The 20,729-nt window shown below is 42.0% G+C and overlaps 1 protein-coding gene across 3 annotated transcripts in view; it reads left to right on the top strand.

The window, feature by feature from the left end:
- Positions 1-20,729, top strand: part of Fat4 (FAT atypical cadherin 4) — a 168,323-nt gene that overhangs the window by 76,055 nt on the left and 71,539 nt on the right. For all 3 annotated transcript variants that reach the window (XM_078022134.1, XM_021734063.3, XM_005336521.5), the window contains exons 3-6: positions 2,414-2,675; positions 3,990-4,340; positions 10,109-11,031; positions 12,269-12,443. In XM_078022134.1, coding sequence (XP_077878260.1) covers positions 2,414-2,675; positions 3,990-4,340; positions 10,109-11,031; positions 12,269-12,443 — 1,711 coding nt within the window. The remainder of the gene's footprint in view (positions 1-2,413; positions 2,676-3,989; positions 4,341-10,108; positions 11,032-12,268; positions 12,444-20,729) is intronic.

Here is a 20,729-nt window from a genome sequence, read left to right as displayed (position 1 = left end):
TGAAGTAAAGTGCTCAGGGCAGTGCTTAACACCTAGTAAAAGCTTAATGACTAACCCTCCCACTCCCTGGTTGGTGGTTTCTAGTTTTGAGGGTCATAACTCACATCACAGTCCTGAGACATTGCCCCTGCGTTCCCTCTGCAGAGCAGGGACTGGAACCTGTTCCATTCACTGTTTTCTCCAACTTCGGGAAAGTGGAGGCGCCACCTCTGGGGCCCAGATTCTTTCTCCTTTGGTACTGGGGACTGAACGCGGAGTCTGGAGATAGACTGCCACTGAGTTGCACCCTCAGCCCTTTTTATTTTCTTATTTTGAGACAGGGTCATAGTAAGTTGCTGAAGCTGGCCTCAACCTTGCCACCCTCTTCCCTCAGCCTCCTGGGATCGCAGGCATTGTCAGCTCTTGAGCTAAATTCTGTACCCTGCCTCATTTATTCGGCTTCTCCTCACTCTAGCACATTCTGTGTGTCCACAGTCTTTGAAAGGTTGCCTCTAATTAAAACAAGATCAGGTTTCCTGGCCCTAGAATTCAAATCAGTTTGTGTTATGTTTGAGATTCTCCAAATAGTATACTTAACTTAACATTTTACTTTGACTTTCTTCTTTTGCTGTAGGTCACAGCTCTCCCTCAGTGAGCTGGCCAAGCCCCTCACTCTCCTTCTCTCTGGGCTTCTGCTTGCACCTGGATATCCTTCTCAGTCTGTTAGACAAAGCTTCCCTTCTAGCAGCCCAGTTAGCTCCACTCTGCATATATCTCCCTTAGAAGAGCAACTCAGAGCCCTCCCTCTCTGTTCTCTTGTGCTCATTGCAAGCCCTGGGCATTTGGCATTTGCCTGTGCTTGCCCAGGTCAGCTGGATGAGAAGGAAGAGGAGCTGAGGCTGGCACATGGAGGTTTGAAATCCACCCGAGGCTGAGAGTGGGAGCACAAGTTAACCAGCGTCTCAGAACCCTGGGTCTTCATTGGTAAAAGTGCCCCTCAGCAGTGCGGGTGCTACTCATTCTCTTCATCTGCTCGACCACTGAGGGCTTCTTAGGTTGTTGGTAAATCTTGCCGACTGTGACTCGTGTTCCCTGAACATGGGGTCCTAATATCTCTTTGAAATAGTAACTTCAGTTCTTCTGCATAAATACCCGGAGTGGGATTGAGATTTCCTGGTGGTCGCATTTGCAATTTTTGGAGGACATGTCACACTTTCTGCAGAACTGTGTGGTGCTGCGTTCCCGCGGAGCAGGAGGCTTCTGGCTTCTCCTGTCCGTCCGTGTTTGCTGCCTGCTATTTTCTTGGGAAAAGCCACTTTCACAGGCTTGAGGTGCCGTATTACTGTGGTTCTGATTTGCATTTCCCCTACTATTGGTGACATTGAGCATCTGTGAACGTAGCTGTTGGCCATTTTTATGTCTTCTTTAGAGAAGTGTCCATTTGGACCCTTGGACTATGTGCAGGGTGAGATCAGGTTCCAGCTCATTCTTTTTAGGCCAGTTTTCCCAGCACCATTTGTTGAAGACACTAGTCTTTCCCTATTGTACTTCTCACCACCATTGTCAAAGATGAGCTGATGTATTTCTGAGCTTCTTACTCTTGACCTTGGCCTGTTGTCTGTCATGCAGTCTTAATCAGTGACTCCCCAGAGTGATTCAGAGTCAGGAAGCATGGGGCCTTACCTTTGTTCTTTCTCAACATTGTTTTGGCTATTTGGAGTCCTTTGAGGTTCCATAGGAATTTAAATTCATTTTTCTATTTCTGTGCAAAAAAAAAATACCATTAGAATTTTATTAGGAATTGCATTGAATCTGTGGGCTGCCTGGGCAGGAGGAGGATATTGTAATGTCTGCAATCTTCTGTAGCATGGGTACGGATGCCTTTCCAGTTGTCTGTCCTATTTCACTTGTTACATCAGTGTTTGTTAAGGTCTATAGACAAGTCAAAATAACACCTGGTATTTTGCCAGAGAAATGTTAGAGTTTGTAAACAAGTCTGGATGGTGCCTGGCAAAATGCCAGAGGGAGTGGTTTGAGAAGTAACAAAAGCGAGCCATTAAGTGTGGAGATTCCTTATTGGTTGACTGATGTATCTAGTTTATGCTAATTAAGATAAGCTGTGCAAAATGTATAAATAGCTCTGTTGTCCTACAATAAACGGCTTCCATTCCTGCTGTATCAATCTACAGAAGTTATTTGTCACCCCCCCGGTTATTATGCTGCAGCCGGACTGCGGCAAGTGTTTGTAATTTTCAATGTGCACATACTTCGCCTCCACAGTGAAGCTTCTCTCCAGGTACAATTTGACATTGTATAGCATCAGAGGAAATGGAAGCCAGAGACACGCTGTGTCACCTGCACACTCTCAGAGGCCTTGAGGACCCTGCTTTCCTGCTCTGCACCCAGCAGCTCAATGCCCTCTCTCTCTCCACAGGGTGCAAATGCCCTTGTCACCTACGCTATCATCAGTGGGGCTGATGACAGCTTCCGCATCGACCCTGAGTCTGGGGACCTGATTGCGACCAGGCGGTTGGACCGGGAACGTCGCTCAAAATACTCCTTGTTGGTTCGGGCTGACGATGGCCTTCAGTCCTCGGACATGAGAATTAACATAACGGTCAGCGACGTGAATGACCACACGCCCCGATTCTCCAGGCCAGTGTACTCCTTTGACATCCCCGAAGACACAGCTCCTGGTAGGTGGCAGGTCCCTGGTGCTGGTCTCAGGAATCACCTTTGACTACAATTAGCACTGTGCTCCAGGAGTGCCTCTTCTTCACCGCGTGCTACCAGTTATACAAACATCCGCACTGGGATGGGAATCTTGCAATTAGCTTTCTCTGGTATAATTTCCAAGAAAATTGCTAGATTTTTGAAAGTGAATGAGGTTATCCATTTGTCTGATTATTAATTATAGATATTTCTGTTTCAGAAAATATTTATGACGTGGGTGTTAATTTTTTGGCAACCACAGTTTTGATTCTCTTTTACCACTTTAAAAATGTATGTGATTGTGCTTTTTTTTTTTTTAAATTCAGAAAGAGCAAAGAGAAACACATGAAAAACTGTTCTTAACAGTTTGAACAATTAGTAACTCAGTGACCCAGGACAAACAAATTAATTCACTTCTCTTAGCTTCAGTTTCTTCTATAAACTGGAAACCATAATTCCGTTCGGAAATAGTGTAATGATTAGTTTAGAAAGTCTGTGTGAGTGTCCTAGGTTGGGGCTTAGGGCTAAGTAGGTACTCAATAAGTATTAAACCTGAATCTTGAACTATAAAGCGACTTTAACCCGAATCTGGCCTCTGCACATCTTATGCTGTGATTGAATCTGAGCATCAGTGCCATGCTTCTGTTGTGTGTGAGGCTTCATTGCCATTGTTAGAAATTCTTATCTAAAGTTAAAATCTTATTATGAATTGCATTTGGAAGAAGTTGTGTGATAAGGTTTATGATACTCTACAAAGGAAATACACATTTATAGACGTCTCCCTTCCCCTGCAGTCTTTTCTTCTCTCCCTCCAATGAGTCGCTCTTGTCCATGAAATTCTGATCACATTTATTTCTTGCTGTAAATACAGCTGCGACTACATGAGCTGAACAATGCACGATGTAGAGTCCACTTGTGTACATGGAATTCATTGTATTATTTTTACTTTGACTGCATCAGGTAGAAAAGTAATACCAGAAGTTGGATAATCCCTCAGAACTTTTACACTATTACCTGAGACCCACTGATAATAAAACATACAACACACATGTTACGTGTATCATACATGTCACATGCAAACATGTAACATGTAAATGCATGACATACATGTTTTATTAGTATATGGCGTGTTAGTTTCAGGGACACTGTAGAAATCTGAAGAATATTATGTACGCAGTAATTTCTTAGTGGTTCTCTTGTGAAAGCAGTTGACCATATAAACACAGGCCTGGCATCTCTGTGTGTTTTCCCTACTGTCCCCCTGCTCCCTGAACTCAGACTCCCTCTCTTTTTGGTAGGTTCTTTGGTCGCAGCCATTTTGGCCACGGATGACGATTCTGGTGTGAATGGAGAAATCACATACATTGTGAGTGAAGATGATGAAGATGGCATATTTTTCCTGAATCCAGTTACTGGAGTCTTTAATTTGACTCGAGTATTAGATTATGAAGCACAGCAGTATTACATCCTCACCGTTCGTGCTGAAGACGGTGGGGGACAGTTCACCACCATCAGAGTTTACTTCAACATTCTGGACGTCAATGATAACCCACCTGTTTTCAGCTTGAATTCCTATAGCACGTCACTAATGGAAAATCTACCTCTAGGATCTACTGTTCTCGTGTTCAATGTCACCGATGCAGATGATGGTATGTGCCTTATAATAACTCCCAAAATCTCATTAAATATCACTGATATTAAATATTTTCTTCATTTCCTGTGTTCAGCTTTTGCAAAATTGTAACTCAACTACTGAGGGTTTTGAAATTAAATACTTCATCAGTTTTTACTTATAACAGTTACATAACAGAGATGGTATCATTTTGAACTTGTAATTCAGAAAGAATAGGATCTTTGTCCCATATTTTGGTCAAGGTACAGGAAATTGTACTTTTATTTTATTTATGCATTTATTTATTTATTTTTGCCCTAAATTTGTGTCAGTTTTGAAGTTTAGTCATAAGCCAGCATTTTAGTAAGTTTTTGTTAGGTAAAAGAAGCATTTAGTTTTATATTCATTATTTTAACTTAAAAAAGGATAAAATCTGGAAACAAAAGAAAACAAAAGCCTTAAAGAAAAATACTTAAGAATAAATCACTAAATGATGTACTTCAGAATGAAAATCAGTAAAGATATTTTAGTAAGTTCTCATGATTTGATTCAGAGGATAGCCTTATATTTATTTAACTTCTGCCATATAATCAAATTGAGACTTTGCATTAAGTGTGTGTGTGTGTGTGTGTGTGTGTGTGTGTGTGTGTGTTTGGCTTGTATTTTAAAAAAGCATCTGCAAACTTTCATTTAAAAGCTGACCCCCTCGGTCTTTGTTCTGAGACCTATTTTGCAATTACAGGCATCAGATAATATAGCACTAAAGATAACACTGTACAGATTATCAGTTTTGAGCTCAATGATTTGGAAAGTTGTTAGTGTACCTTGTTTTTCTTTCTTTTGGATGCAGCCAAATGTCTTTGGAGTGAATAAAACAAAACCCACTTCTTGAAGTGGAAGTAGATCTCCAGCCTCATGACACTTTAGAGTTTCCTGGTTGTGATGTGCATGATTCATATCATCTCAGAATGCCATGTTGTCTCAGCATTCATTGTGATCTATATTTAGTTCCCTTTTGGTGGTATCTAGAAATGCCACTTAGATAAGAGAAGTAAAAGGCACAGCTTTTCAATATGTGCCTCAATAAACAAAGTTAGAAATGCTCTCTTTAGCATTCATTGGGTGCATTTTGAGGTTTCTTCCTCTTACTCAAACATAGTTGACATTGGACACATGGCTATAGGTAAAAATAGGAGTACCTGTAATAGCAATACTACTACTATTGCTACCATCTTGCTAATATAATACAATAAAAACTATATTACCAGATGTTAGTATGCACCCAGTCCTGGTCAAAGAACATTGCACACTCTTTGGGTACCACCTGCCAGGTCTGTAGATTTGCTCCAAGGAGATGTGCAAGTACAACCGTGCCTTACCTCTCTTTCCGAGGTTGATTTTTCTGCTATGGTAACTTTCAGTTTACCTGTTCCCAGAATATGAACATTTGAAATGCCATTTATACATCCTTCAGTTATTTGTCCTTGTAGCTATGCTTGATCTTCCCGTAGTTAAGAATTTTCCATGGTATATCTCTGTGATTTATTTATTATTTGCTGGAGAGAGCCCATTGTTTCATAAAATTGTGGGTTCCTCTGGAATAAATTATATTTACCCCCATAACTTAAAATGTGGGTTACTGGGAAAAGAGCAAAAAAGAAAATTCATTTGTCAACAACCTGCTGGAATGTTCCAAGTATGTTGGAGCACAAAATTAACCATGGACTCCAAATCCCTCTTCACAGACTTTTTCCCCCTTTGATTGTGTTGCATAAAAGTTACAAGCTACATTTACCCATTGTTTTAGTTTTGAATACTTTTATCAGTGCAGTTTCCTGTACCTTGACCTAAAATATGGGACAAAGATCCTATTCTTTCTGAATTACAAGACTAATGACCTTGTTCGTAAAAATTACTGAGTTTCACCAAATACTTCTTAAATATTTCACAATATGATTTAGGCATATTATTTTGGAGGGATGGTACCAAGAATTGAACTCAAGGGCACTTGACCACTGAGCCACATCCCCAGCCCTGTTTTGTACTTTATTTAGAGACAAGGTCTGACTGAGTTGCTTAGCACCTTGCCATCTCTGAGGCTGGTTTTGAACTTGTGATCCTCCTGCCTCAGCCTCCCAAGCTGATGGGATGACAGGCACCCGCAGCTGATTTAGGCATTTTTAAATTAGTAAATTAATCTTAATCTCTGATCAACAGGTTCCTGAAGAGGTTATATTGCCATATTAGGTGAAGGGGAAGACATGAAAATGGATTTAACATTTGCTATTACCTGTAACCTCACTCTAACAGAGTTTAACCTGTAACACTTTAGGTGATGAGACCATTTCATGAGAATCAGGCCCAGGTTTCACTATTTTCATAAAATAGGTAATAGCTGTATTAATCTCAATGTCTCCATGCAATGATAAAGAATTATATTGAGGAAAACCACTGTAAAACGGGGACATCATGAAAAGACCCCAGTTTTGATTATTATTTTATTATTCTATAAACCAGACGTATTTTAGAATATCAGGAAGTCATATTATGAGGATGGTGACGTAATTTTGGCTGAACAACTTTCCCCATCTATGCTCGATGCACAGTGCAGACCTTCGGCATCGCAGATGGGTTGATGGGTTGCATGCCCTGTGCCCTGCAGGCACTGTTAGGACCTGCTGCATGAAGATGGAGCATTTCCACGTGCTGCCACTGTGGACAGCCTGGCCAACATGAGTTCTTTGTGAATAAAGGCATGTGTTTTATCACAGAGCGACATGTATCTAGTTCTTGCATGTATTTAATCATTTAATTCTGAAGTGGTTGCCTATTCCTATATTTTATGTGCCATGATCCTTAGAACTAAATTCTTCACTGAAATGCAAATCTCTTTGTTTCCATATATAAACACACACACACACACACACACACACACACACACACACACACACCAATAAATCTGCCAAGAAGAATCAGAGAACTAAATGACTTTCAGAAAATTGAACACAAATGGTTTGAAATGTGGGCTGTTTTTAGTTTAAAGATCTTCTGGGCTACAAAAGCCCACTAAATTCAAGTTTCAACACTTATGGAGAGAATTTAAAATCTAAAAATAATAGATCTACTTTTTCATGATTCAGATGTTTGATGCAGAGAGCAGAGGGAGGGATGACCCAGCTTTCTGTTTTTCAGTGTGCTGCGACTGTGGAGGGAGATTGTCGGTGTTGGTGTGCCCTTGTGTGTTTTCTAGATGTGGGGCATGTTTCCAAAGGCACGTATTAGACTTGTCAGGAATGAAAAGTTTCCCTCTTCACTGGAAAGTAAAGGTGGACAGTTTCTGTGGCCTGTACTTCAGCAGTTAGTGCTCAGTTCTTGAGATAAGAGCTGTTTCTTAGTTTGCAGTATTTTTTACAAAAATAGATTTTTTTCCCAGAGATAAGAGCTGCTGCCTTCCGTTCATTTCTGTTGTTGTGAGCTAACATATTCATCATAATTTGTTGAGTGGAAGGTCACAGTTTTCTCCTTCCTAACTCTAGGCAGTCTCAGACCCCTTTCTTCCCCCAAGCAAACCCCCCACCAGCTTTTCCCGTAGGGTAGGTCCTGTTCCTGTTTACGAGGAGGCTGTAAAGTCCTGGAACTGTGTTCTGCTTTTGCCTCTGTAATTTTGTTGTTTACCTAAGGAAGGAGCAGGCCTGGTGGCCCCGCGCTCAGAGCATCCCTTCATTAGCTCACATTTCAGGGGATTCGGGGAGGGACAGCCCAGGCCTCACAGCCGTGTGGCCTGTCGTCGGTATTCCTCATTTCTCTGAACCTTGGTTTGGAAGATTTCATAGATCTTCATGTAACAGTTCAATCCCTCTGCTCATTGGTATTATTTTATTTTTATTCAGTTTTTTTTCATAACTACCTATCTTAGTATCTGTGTTTGGGTTTTTAAAGGAAGAAACATTCAACATTCACTGCTGGACTATGTCACAGGAGAGACAGAGAGATGTCCTCAGAAAGAATAAAAATTAGTTATTCTGTACACACAGCTTCTCCTCCATATAAGATCGTCAAGGGTAAAATGTTCCACCAACATTGATGTACATTTTTATCTCCAAACCTGTGGAGTTTTAAGAGGAGGAGGTGAAGTAGGCTGTTGACCTTTCTCTATCCTGATCTTAAATTCTTTTTGTCCCCTGCTGGTGAATTGACCTGTGGACCCCATTAGCATTATTTATTCATATTTCCCTGATCTTCAAGCTCCTAAGTATTCTGAACTCTATAACCTCAGCTTTGTGCATTTCTGACTAGGCTTAAACTGTAAAGATTAAATATTGCAACTCATAATGAGAAGAGGAACTACCTTTCCAAAGATTTGCACCAGATTGTTCACCCTGAAGTTTGGGGTCAATAAATCAGTTCTTGAAAGTTATGTTCACAAATGTTTTTTTCCCCTCTGCATCAGCACATAGGCAAAGGACATTAGAGACCATCAACTCACAGGAAAGGAGTAATGTGGTGTTATTGAAAAGAACAGGCGCTACACAGTAGGAGGGAGAATTTCATCACTCAGGTAGCCGCCTCTGTGAGGAGCTCCATGAGATTCAAGAGAGGGCAAAAGCTAACCAGATACTCACAGAATCCTGAGAAAAAGTATGTTTGGGAAAAGAACAAAAGAGTGATCTCATTTTTCTGGGACACTTGGCAAGAGCAGATATCATTTCTGCAGGTGGAATTAAAAAACCTAAATATGTGACTAACTTGTGAAGTATGGATGCTGTTTGTAAGCAATTCATGTTTATCAATAGATCGTCCCTAGCCCCCGAGTTTAAAATCTTTATTAGGGGAGGACTCTCTTGTGCATCAATCCCTAATCATCACAATATCCTGCAATATCATGAGGAATATTTCTCACATTTTAAGGGCAAAATATAAAAAGGTGCATGGCCTTGAGTGCCACTATTTTGAGGCAGAAAATCTGACTTTCTGTCTCCACTGCTTATTTTCTCTTCACCTTTCTGCTATTTAATGAAAAATAAAATAGGTTGGTGTATTCTCCACATCATCTTTACTATCAGAAGCTCTGCAATCATGTTCTGAAATAAGAATTTAGATATTTTTAAAGTAAAAAAGTGACACATATTCCTTGGGGGAAAAAAGAGATGTTATCTAAATATGGCCCCATAATAGCATGAACATTTATGCTTCAAGAATTCAATGCATAATTTTACTGCTAACAATTCCTTTAAAGAATACTTTTAAATATGTATAATAAAATTTGAGAGACAGTTATTTTCTCAAAGGCCATTACTTGGCCAGATGCTTAATAGGAATTAAAAAGTATTTATTGGTTCTGACAAGAAATGTAAAAGTAGACTTAAAGCATCCATGACTAATGCCATACATCAGAACATTTTATTACTCCTCACTGAAATCGATGTCAGCTTCAATAAATTACTGAAGTCATAAACGTTTGAGTAATAATACAGATTGTGGCACTGTTAGTGTCGGACTCTGGGGAATTATGTGATTAAAAACAAGGAAATGTATAGAAAAATATCTGCTCTCTGGAATCTTTTTCTCCTCTCTTGTAATTTAATGTTTCAACATTGTAGTAAAGAGCGTGCCGTATATGGATCATTGGTTCACCAGATTGTAAACATCTTTTCAGATCAAAAGTTAACAGGAAGGGAGTGATGTGTATGTATTATTTACTAAAAATAATTTCACCAAGTGTGTCCAATTTTTCTACCATATAGTAAACATGCAGTAATAATCTGCCATCAGCACACATTAAGTGCTTTTTCCCTTTAATTTCAGGTGTCAACTCCCAATTGGCTTACAGCATTGCTTCGGGTGATAGCCTCGGGCAGTTCACAGTGGATGAGAAAGGTGTGCTGAAAGTCCTGAAGACGCTGGACCGAGAAAGTCAGTCCTTCTATAACCTGGTTGTGCAGGTGCATGATCTGCCGCTGCTCCCGGCATCCAGGTTCACGAGCACTGCCCAAGTCTCCCTCATTTTGTTGGACGTAAATGATAACCCACCAGCGTTCCTTTCCCCTAAGTTGACTTATATTCCAGAAAACACCCCTATTGATACCATTGTTTTCAAAGCTCAAGCCACGGATCCAGACAGTGGCCCGAACAGCTATATAGAGTACACCCTGCTGAACCCCCTGGGAAACAAGTTCAGCATCGGGACCATTGATGGTGAAGTGAGGCTCACCGGGGAGCTGGACAGAGAAGAGGTCGCTAACTACACTCTAACAGTGGTGGCTACGGACAAAGGTCAACCTCCTCTCTCTTCCTCTGCAGAGGTAGTAGTTATGGTCCTTGACATCAATGATAACAACCCTGTTTTTGCACAGTCTTTGTATAAAGTGGAGATCCACGAGGACACACTCACAGGAACAGACATCGTGCAAGTCTTTGCAGCCGACGGAGATGAAGGCACGAACGGACAGGTGCGCTATGGCATTGTGGATGGCAATGCCAATCAGGAATTTCGGATCGATTCCGTCACAGGTGCCATCACCGTGGCGAAGCCTTTGGATAGAGAGAAGACCCCTACGTACCTTTTAACTGTTCAGGCTACAGATCGGGGAAGCACCCCCAGGACCGATTCCTCCACGGTCAGCATCGTTCTGCTGGACATTAATGACTTTGTTCCTGTGTTTGAGCTATCTCCGTATTCTGTAAATGTCCCTGAGAATTTGGGGACACTGCCTAGAACAGTCCTTCAGGTCAGTATATTTAAGCATGAGAAAGATTGCATTCACTCTACGACATCTAATTGGAAAGCCGGTCCTGGACAGTGTTCACGCAGCCCCCATTCTCTCATTCTTGTCCATAAATGCTTAGTTGCAGATAGACCAGATTTGGAAAAGGAAAGCTTACGGGAGTCAAAAGGAATAAAACCTATTCATTCCCATATAGATTGAAATGTTGCATCTCAGCCCTGTTCTTTTGTGTATATTCCTGTTGCACATATTTATATATTTGTGTTGCTTTGAATTTCGTTTCACATGTCAGTACCAGCTGCACACCATGGTAAAGTAAAATGATATCGAAGTTGGAAAAGTTTCTTACCAGCAGTGTTCTCCCTTCCCTCGTCAAAACTTCAGCTACCCAGGGAGACTGATGTTACTGCTGCTGACACATGGACAGGCACCCCCAGGGGTTCCTGAGGCCAGGTTCTTGGGGTCCTGAGAGAATAACTGAGTGAGTTGCAGGCGGTTAGCAGCAAGGCAGAAGGTTACTGAAAGCAAAACACACTCTGGGAGCACAGAGTGGGCAGAACTGCCAAATAGCTCAAGGCCCATCTTCACAGTGGGGCTCACTTTCATTAGGGAGTTCTAGCTCTCCTTCTTCTCTGGGTGGCTGGGGTTGATTGGCACCTTGATTGACAGCTGAATTTGACATATTTAGTTCTCCATTACCCATGCTAAGTTTCTTTTACCCCCAGAAAATTCACATGGGGGGAGGAATGTGATGCTGATGTAGGCTAACTAGCAACAAGTTAACCTTGGGTCAGGCCCTTGGGCTATTGCGCCTGCCCAAGATTGAGGACTTTCCCTCTAGAGACTTGGATTCCCTGGGGTCCTCCAGCTTCCTCCCTTAGGCAGTGGCTTGGCCCAGTCTCCCCTCCCTTCTGGCCGGTGTGGGGAGGGGCTGAGGGCCTAAGACGTGGTGGCCTTCTCCACCCCTTCCCCATGTCCTGTCTCTTACCTAACATTAACAATTTCTGTGGAGCCTTCCAAAATGTTAGACATTAATTTTATGCATATTTCAACACAAATAGACACACATGATATATATTATTCTTCACCATTTTTATTTTTTACTTGAGAGCTTGAAACCCTCTTAGGAATATTTTTGCATGACTTAACCTCATTGTCTTTTCACTGATACATTTTATTTCATGGTGTGTATTAGGATAGGTTTGCTCACATTAATGACGCATCCTGTTCTCCCCTGTAGGTGGTGGCAAGGGATGACGATCAGGGATCCAATAGCAAACTCTCATATGTTCTAGTTGGTGGTAATGAAGACAATGCTTTTACTCTCTCGTCCAGTGGAGAACTTCAAGTCACACAGAGTCTGGACCGTGAAACGAAGGAGCACTTTGTCTTGACGGTCACAGCTACAGATTCAGGTGAGTCCAAGATAATTTGATTCAACTGTGAAAAATGTGTTTATGAGTAAATGAAAATATTCTCGTTCATCCTTACATTAGACATTTGTTGAAATCTACTAATGCTCGAAACACTCGTTCTAGCTACATGATCAACACCACACAAGTGACTTCAGAAAATGCTCACGTCTGTGGTCAGGACCGAAACACATGAGAATTAAAGCTCTGTTTCTGTAAAGCAGATCAAATCCTTGTTCTGGAACCCACCTGAGTACCTCTGGGTGTGACCTGCTCTACCACCTGAGTGAGGAAGCACTCACAGAGCTTCACCTTTGAAAACCTGCAGATGGTTGGATGGTCTTGGGGACAGGAGAGCAGGTCTGGGGGACCTCCACTTCATTACCCTCGAGGACCAGCTGTGCTGTAACAGGGCTGTAGCATTTGATGAGCTTCCTGGAGCTTGGGAAAGTGTCACAATGGTTGGGCTCTCATTAGCTTAGCACAGCAGCAGGGTGCCCTAGGAGTCACAGAAAGCAATGCACATCAGACTCTGGCGTCTGCAGGAGGCAATGAAGTGCAGTTCATATTTTTAAAAAGCAACAGTGCTGTTCACACTGTTTGTTTTATGCATATTGTTACAAAAGTAGATTGTGGAGTACAAATTTCTCTTTACCATTTTTAGTTTTGATGGTATTTATAAATACAGAAAGCTACTAATTTAAAATTGAAGCAACCAAAGTGTACCCAAGAATCAATATGCCTTCAACAATGTAGGAATTGCTTAGATATTTGTTGAATAAGCAAATTTAAAAACACTAATTCCAGGGGATTGGTGAATTATGGAATGTTTTTCTTTAACATGTTTTATGGAAATGATGTCACAATTCAGTATTTAGTATTAAATTGTTAATTATGTTGAAGTATTTAAGAAAAAAAATGTTGAAATAGTCGTGAGCCAAAGGATATTTGTTGGACTTTCAAATGACTGAAATTATATATATGTATATATATATAACAGGCATATATGCATATACCCATGTGTGTATGCACACATACATGGGTATACGCATATATGGCTGTTATATATATATAATACATATTTTATATTATAGAGATACATATGTAAGAATAGTTGTAGATATGTGGACATGCAGATATAACAACATTCTGAGATTTCAAATAGTTATTTCACTGTTGTTGAAATATTTTTTATTAACGTAATGATTTAAAATTTTGGTAATGTGTCAAAAATTTTACAGGTTATAATGTGTTGTGTCATGGAGCTATTCATAAAATAGCAGGAGATTTTGAGTTCACAGGTAACAGATTTAGTACACTAAGTATTCCATGACAGTGCTCCTGATTTTTAACTGTGGTCTTATTTTCCCTCTTAATCTAGATATGTATATACATGTAAGTGCCTCACGGAAGAACAATACTTTCAGTATATTTGAAGGCAGGAATTACCACGTTACATTAGTGCAAACTATAAAACTCTGAGGAAAGATGAGCATAATGTGGTGTGAGAGCCACGTGAAATGTAACCATGTTGATGTGAACGTGGTTCTTCGTGTGTGTTGTAAGTACTGTGCTTTGTGGTCAGTCATTAGGCATTAAGGGCAAGCATGCTTCTGTAAAAGTGTGGTCACTTCTGTGTTGCCCACATCAGTCAAGCATACCAAAAGTCATCTGGGAAAAAGAGAGGTGTACTGAGTAGATTGCAGAGTCTGATGTTTAGAACTAAGGTTAAAGCACTGCAGCTCTCGTCACTAATCCCAACTGAAATCATATGGACATCTCTAGGAGACACCAATACAAATAGACTTTGTGGATGCGAGTGGCAGGGAGAAATAGAACCAGGAATCCAGCTCCTGAAGGTGCCGGTGGCTGTAAAGCTCGCTGCACAGAGATGAGTCACAATGCTAGTCTCCCAGGTAAGGAGGAGAAAGGACTGTGAGTGTCAGGGTGTGCGCCTGGTAGCCTGAGATTTCCAGGGAACAGCACATAGAGGGTTCCTGTCAGAGCATTTGCACTTCAAACTCTTCTAAGTCAAAAGCCGTGGCGGAGAAAGAACATAGACATGTAGACAAGAGTGCCTTTTTAAACCAAATACTCCTAAGCATTGAAAATCTTACTGTGTGACTGAAAAGCAAGGAGGGGTACTGTGGAGGGAAGGGAATGATGATTTATATAGAGAGCCATCTGGGGTGATCAGTGTGCCAGGTTTTGCAGACATTTATCCATTTCTACAGAGGATATTTTTGTTATCATCTCAATTACCCAAAGACTTAAGTGTTTCTATTTCTTCTTCAAATATGTAACCCAAACTCAGAGTAGTTAAATAATTTGCTCAGAATTGCATAGCTAATAAATAACAGAGTCGATTCAGATCCCAGCACATCCGACTTCGTAGTTCAAGTTGTGATGGAGGTTTCATCATGCAGGTTGTTCTAGCCAGGTTTTTGTTTGTTTTCGACACTGTGACCAAAGGATCTGACGAGAATAATGTAGAGAAGGATTCTATTTGGGCTCTTGGTTTCAGAGATCTCAGTTCATGGACAGTCAACTCCATAGCTCTGGGCCCAAGATAAGGCAGAACATCACGGCACAAGAGCATAAAGGAGGAAAGCTACTCAAGGTATCAGGAAGCAGAGAGATCTATACTCACCAGGAGCAAAATGTACACCCCAAAGGCACACCTCCAGTGACCTACTCCAGGCACACACTACCTGTCAACTGTCACCACCCAGTTAATCCCTATTAGTGGGTTGATTCACTGATTAAATCACCTCTCATAACCTAAGCATTTTATCTGTGAACATTCTTCACTGCCTCACTCATGGGTTTCTGGGGGACACCTCATATTTAAACCATAATATTTCACCCCTCCACAAAAGCTCATGCCCACTTCACAATCAAAAAACACATTTAGTCCATTTCTAAGAGTTCTTCTAATCCTAACAGTCCCAACGCTGCCTAAACGTCCAAGGCCCAAATCTTACGTGAGACCCATCTAAGACTGAGAGGAAAGATCAAAAGAAGGTTGCATCCAACACAGGATGGCACAGAGTAAGCATTCTCATTCCCAAAGGGAGAAATAGGGCACAGAAAGAGGGATGAGGACCAAAGCTACACCAAAACCTGGTGGGCCAACGAGGTCTGTAGCTTCATATGTAGGCTATGTGGCAGGTGGCTTCGTGCATTCTCCCCACAGGGCCTGTGTAGGTCCAACCCTGTGGTCCTGCTGGTGTATCCCATAGGGCCTCTCTCCTACCTTGTTTCTCCTCGATTCCTGGCATCTCTTAATACTGGGAGTCTCCACTCCAGCTTCAGTTTCTTCTCCAATTTTCTTGCATCAGCCCTCAGGGAAAGCCTGCAGAGACTCTGTTTTCTCTACACTTCATCTGGTCTTCCAGGACTTCCTGTGAAATCTTGGTGGAAGCCTTCGTGACCCACTACTCCAGCATCTTGCATCCCTGCTGAGCTATGCTGTTGCCACCAGGGTCTGCCGCCACATTCACCAGTCGCCATACCTCCTGAGGCCATGGCTGTAGCAAGCTCTCAGTGCCTGGCCAGCTAGGCTTGGTGAACAACTTCCTAGGCCCCCTGTGCAAGCACGGTGGGTGCCCCCATACTCTCTGCTCAAAGAGGCTTTTCACTTTTACACCCTTTCAGCTGGATGTGGGTGTGGTATTTCCAATTTCTGAGATGCACTCAAATAATCTTTCCTATTATTTCAGGGTAAAGTTTTCAGTATTTCTTTAGCAGCTGTAACCTCTTTAACAACCAGAACTTCCTTAGCCACAGTTTTACTTGTACTTTTCTGGCCAAACTGCAAGTTTTTCGAATCTTTATATGCTGCATTTTGCTCCTAATTTTCATAGAAAACTTGGCTAAAAACATCCAGCAACATCCGTGCCATATCCTGAAGGCTGTGCTGCCTTGAAATTTTCAGATAAATTTGTCCAACACTTGTAAATTCCAACTCACAGAAAGTCTGAAGACGAGGACAAAATTTAGAACAACTTCTTTGGCCGAATGTAGCATGAATGACCTAGGGTCGAATAGCCCGGTAGGGCGCTCCTCCTGGAAACCTCACTAGCCCAGTTTCTACCGACCACAGTTCTGTTGGCATTCTAATCTTTTAGCCTCCACCAGAATCATCCGTGAAGCTCACTCACAACATTTTAAAGCATTCCCAGTTTGCATCTCTAAATTTTTTAAAAGCTCTGCCCCTGAAAACCAGCTCAAAGTCTTCTGAACCACAGGGTCAGATTAGTCACAGCAGTGACTCCACTTCTCCGTATCAATTTCTGTTTTAGTTAGCTTTTTCGTCACTGTGACCAAAAGACCCGACAAGAACTTTTTTTGAGGTGGAAGAGTTTATTTTGACTTAGGGTTTCAGATGTTCAGCTGAAAGATGGCCACTCCATAGCTCTGGGCCCCAGGTGAGGCAGAATGTGGGGTGGGAAGGTTAACAGAGGAAAGGTGCTGGAGACGTGGCATTCAGGAGCTGAGAGAGCTTTGGTCACCAGGGACAAATCAGAGACCCCAAAGGCCCATCACCAGCGACCCAACTTCTCCAGCCATACCCAGCCTGCTACAGCTACCACCCAGTTAATCAATATCAGTGGATTAATCGACTAGTAGATTATAGCTTTCATATTCTAGTCATTTTATCTTAGATCATTCTTGCTTTTGAGGAAAACCTCATATTTAAATCACAGCATAGGTCAAGGAGAATTTGGAAAAAATTCACTTCAGCAGTTCTCTTATTTGCAAAGCAATCCCCACAAATCTGAATTTGAACTGATCTTATTTAAATTCTGGTTCTGTCATTCATTTCTTTGTGATTCCAGTGAATTACAACATTTCTCTCAACTTCATTCTTTCCTCTGTAAAATGGGGTAGTAGCAACTAGGAAGTATTTATTATAGATTTAATTGGTATAACATGTTAAAGTGCTAAACCTCATTTCTTTCCTATAAGTATGTAAAATGATTTTAATAATAGTGGTTTTTCATCAACTTTTGGTGTTCATAATCTTAGAAGTATTTGCCATACTCTTTACTACATAAATATTGTCTTTCAAAATCTATGGATCAAATTTCTAAAATCTTATTTAAAAAATAATTACCATTCATATAAAGTCTCACTTGATCAATATATAGATTGAAACATTCTTTTGTGTACCAGGCATTTCTTATTAAACTTCTAAAGAATACATGCATCGTAAGTGTTTAACCTCTCCCCAAGACCACACATTTTAAAAAGCGTAGTCCAGCCAAATTATGGTTGCGCAGGCTTAGTGGGCTTTGCCAGAAAGTTGAACGAACACTCGTAGTATTTCTTCATCAGAATAATAACACGAAAGGGACGTTTGGCTAGGGGGAAACAGAAAGAAAGAGAACTTGAGAGAGCTAAAAATATTTTCTCCTGACCCGCATGAGCCAGCCTGTAGGGGAGCTTTCTCAGAAGACGGATGGCACAGCATTGGTCCACATGTGCAGACTGCACAAGAACTGGGCCTGGTTCCCTGGATCCAGACTGAAAATTCCTCATGCCATCACCTGACCCTGAGGAAACTCGGGGACGGACGCAGACTCCTTAGTGAAGCAACAAATAGTGGAAGTCTAACTCATGTCTGTGGACGTCTCAGGCTGTTAAATGTGAGACCTACTGTGTGCAAAGCCTGCCATCATGGAGAAAGGGGGGCTGATGAAGGGGGAGTGTTGGGTGCAGGAGAGAAAGCTCCCAAAAATCCAAGTATGAGGAAGTGCTCCCTGGGGACTTGAAGGGAGTAAAGAGTGGCTGGGAGCCTGAGGAGTGTCAGCAGGGGCACTGTGGCCTTAGGGCACAGCCTTTTGTCAGTGCTAGAAATGGAAGAATAAGTAGAACCTTGTCCCAAAGCCCAGCCGTCCAAGAGAGCTTTCTGAGTAGCTCCGAGATGCCCTGGTGCCCCCGGGACCACTGGGGGACGTGTTCATTCCGGAGCCGGAGGATCCCCATGGGTAAATGCAGACAGAAACCAGACCCTCTGAGGAACACCAGGCCAGATGAACTTAATGTCACTGAGACTCTGATGTGACCCCATCCCCGTGTTCTGTTAGCTCTTTCGTCCTTTCAATATCATGAATAGCCACAGTTTCAGGAAACTGTGAAAGCTTTAGACATCAGATTTCAGAATCTGCAGTTCAGCCCTATTTCCAGGAGTGCACTCTCTGACACAGGACTTAAGATACGCATTCACTGCTGGGATTCAGCAGTGCAACCCCAACCCGAGGATGACGTGAGAAAACCCTGGCAGTCTTTAGGCCCGGATACCATGTTATGCTCCGTTTTGTAGTGTTCCTAGGATCAGGAAAATGTCAAAGTGCTCTGGAGAAAAAGAGTTGGACAGTTTTATTCTTTATCTCACAAATCACTTTCCCTTTGCTCTTATCTGGTGGCAGCAGAGAGATAGGTCATCGCCGCCAGTGGGGTAGGAATTGAGCGGCAGCGTTTTAATCTTGCAAACTTCTAAATCTTTGAGTTTTTTTGAAGAAAACATTAGCATTCCAGCTATCATCGTGTTTTTATTTACTGACTACATGTCCATAGAGCAGCACATCTGGAATCTCTCCACTCCTGTCTACTGCTCAAAATAAGCTACAGTCACCCATCACGTGTATGAGACTGGATGGTTACGTTACTGAAAACAGAACAGAGCAAAAAGGCTTTAGCTCATTCCCCACCCCCCCATAGGATTAAATTGCTAAACAGATTGCAACTCAATTAAAGATAGTATTTTAACTGTAATTAAAAGCACAGATATGCTGCCTTCACTATGCATTATTTATTGTTACCTCTGGAAATAGGTACTGGACCGAATAGAAATCCTGGGGCCACAGGCTCTGCCTGGCACAGGACGCAGGCAGGACGCACAGGACCTTCCAAAAGAGGAGCTTCCTTAAAGCAGTTAATGTCCTTCCACGCTCTCCTCAGAAGAGTTGGCCCTACTGTTTTATCAAGTGTGCAATAAACAGAATATCTCAAGTGTAGTTATTAGCAGGGAATGATCAGGAAACCAGAATGGTATAATTCAAAAAATTAATGCAGAATGTTAATTGGCAAATTGGAAGTATATCCTAGAGGCAATTACACAGGATATACTTTCAATTTGTCAATTAAAATTCTGCATTAATTTTTTTGAAGTAAACCATTCTGGGCATCCAACACTGTGACAGCTGTGTTCTATGGACAGGTTACCTGTGAATGGCTTCAGATTTGTATCTATAAAAAATACTAATTCCTACAAAAATGTATTATTCAAAGTAGGTAAGAAAATGTCTTACTTTAGCTATTAATTAGGCCCCTGTTTGCTAGACATCTCCCAAGCTAAACAGGACTAAAGTAAAACTGGGTGATTTCCTTCCTCCACAAACTGCTCTCTGTTCACCATTTCACAACAGGGAAGGTACACCCTACTGTACACCCTACTATGCTTCATTCCTTTTCTGCTGTACCTCCTTCAACAAATCCACTTATGAGTGGACTTTGCCTCAGAATATCTGCAGTGCCTGGAACTGATCTGCTTTCCTTCATCTCCATGATTTCCACCTCCGTCCAGCCAGGGCTAGGTACACAGCTTCCCAGCCCTCTGTGTGTTCTCCCGAATGCTGCATCCGATAGCAGGCAGCTCATGAACTTTTAAAACTATAAATTTGATCATCAGACCCCATGGCTGGCTTAAAGCCCCTCCACTGGCTTCCAAGAATGATAAATTGCTGACCCCTGACCACATGCAGCATGAGGGGTCACTCCTCACCCATCTGACCGCTTCCATCTCCTGTTGCTGCTTTGGTCCAGAGCTCGGGGCACTGGTACCTGCTCGCCCTGGACTCTGCTAGTTTGAACTTGGTCACCATGGAAATATTTACACCTCTGTATTTCAGACCTGGGCGCTGGCATCTTGAGAGCGGTTGCTGAAAAGTGACCACGCATGGCCAATGGCCCCCTTTCTCCTGCCTGTGGCCCCTGGAGTGTTCTGCTCGGCTGTCAGCTGTTGTGTTCTATTATGGTGGAACTCGGGGAGAGCTCAAGTCTTGCTTTTATCTAACGTGTTGGTTTCTTTGAGAGGACTTCCTGGGTCTCCACTCTGCCCCTTTCCCTCTTCTCTATCGCCTTGCCCTGTGAGCTCTTAACACTGGCTGCTGTCTAAAACCTTCTGCATACATGTGGTTCAGCACATGAGTGGCGTCCTGTGTTGACCTCACCCACCCTGATCATCCTTCCAGAACTTATGCTTCCTCGGCATTATTGAGAACC

The sequence above is a fragment of the Ictidomys tridecemlineatus genome, chromosome 9 (assembly GCF_052094955.1).
Source record: "Ictidomys tridecemlineatus isolate mIctTri1 chromosome 9, mIctTri1.hap1, whole genome shotgun sequence".
Lineage (NCBI taxonomy): Eukaryota > Metazoa > Chordata > Mammalia > Rodentia > Sciuridae > Ictidomys > Ictidomys tridecemlineatus.
The sequence above is the reverse complement of the archived record's forward strand: the minus strand, read 5'-3'. Positions and strand labels throughout refer to the sequence as shown.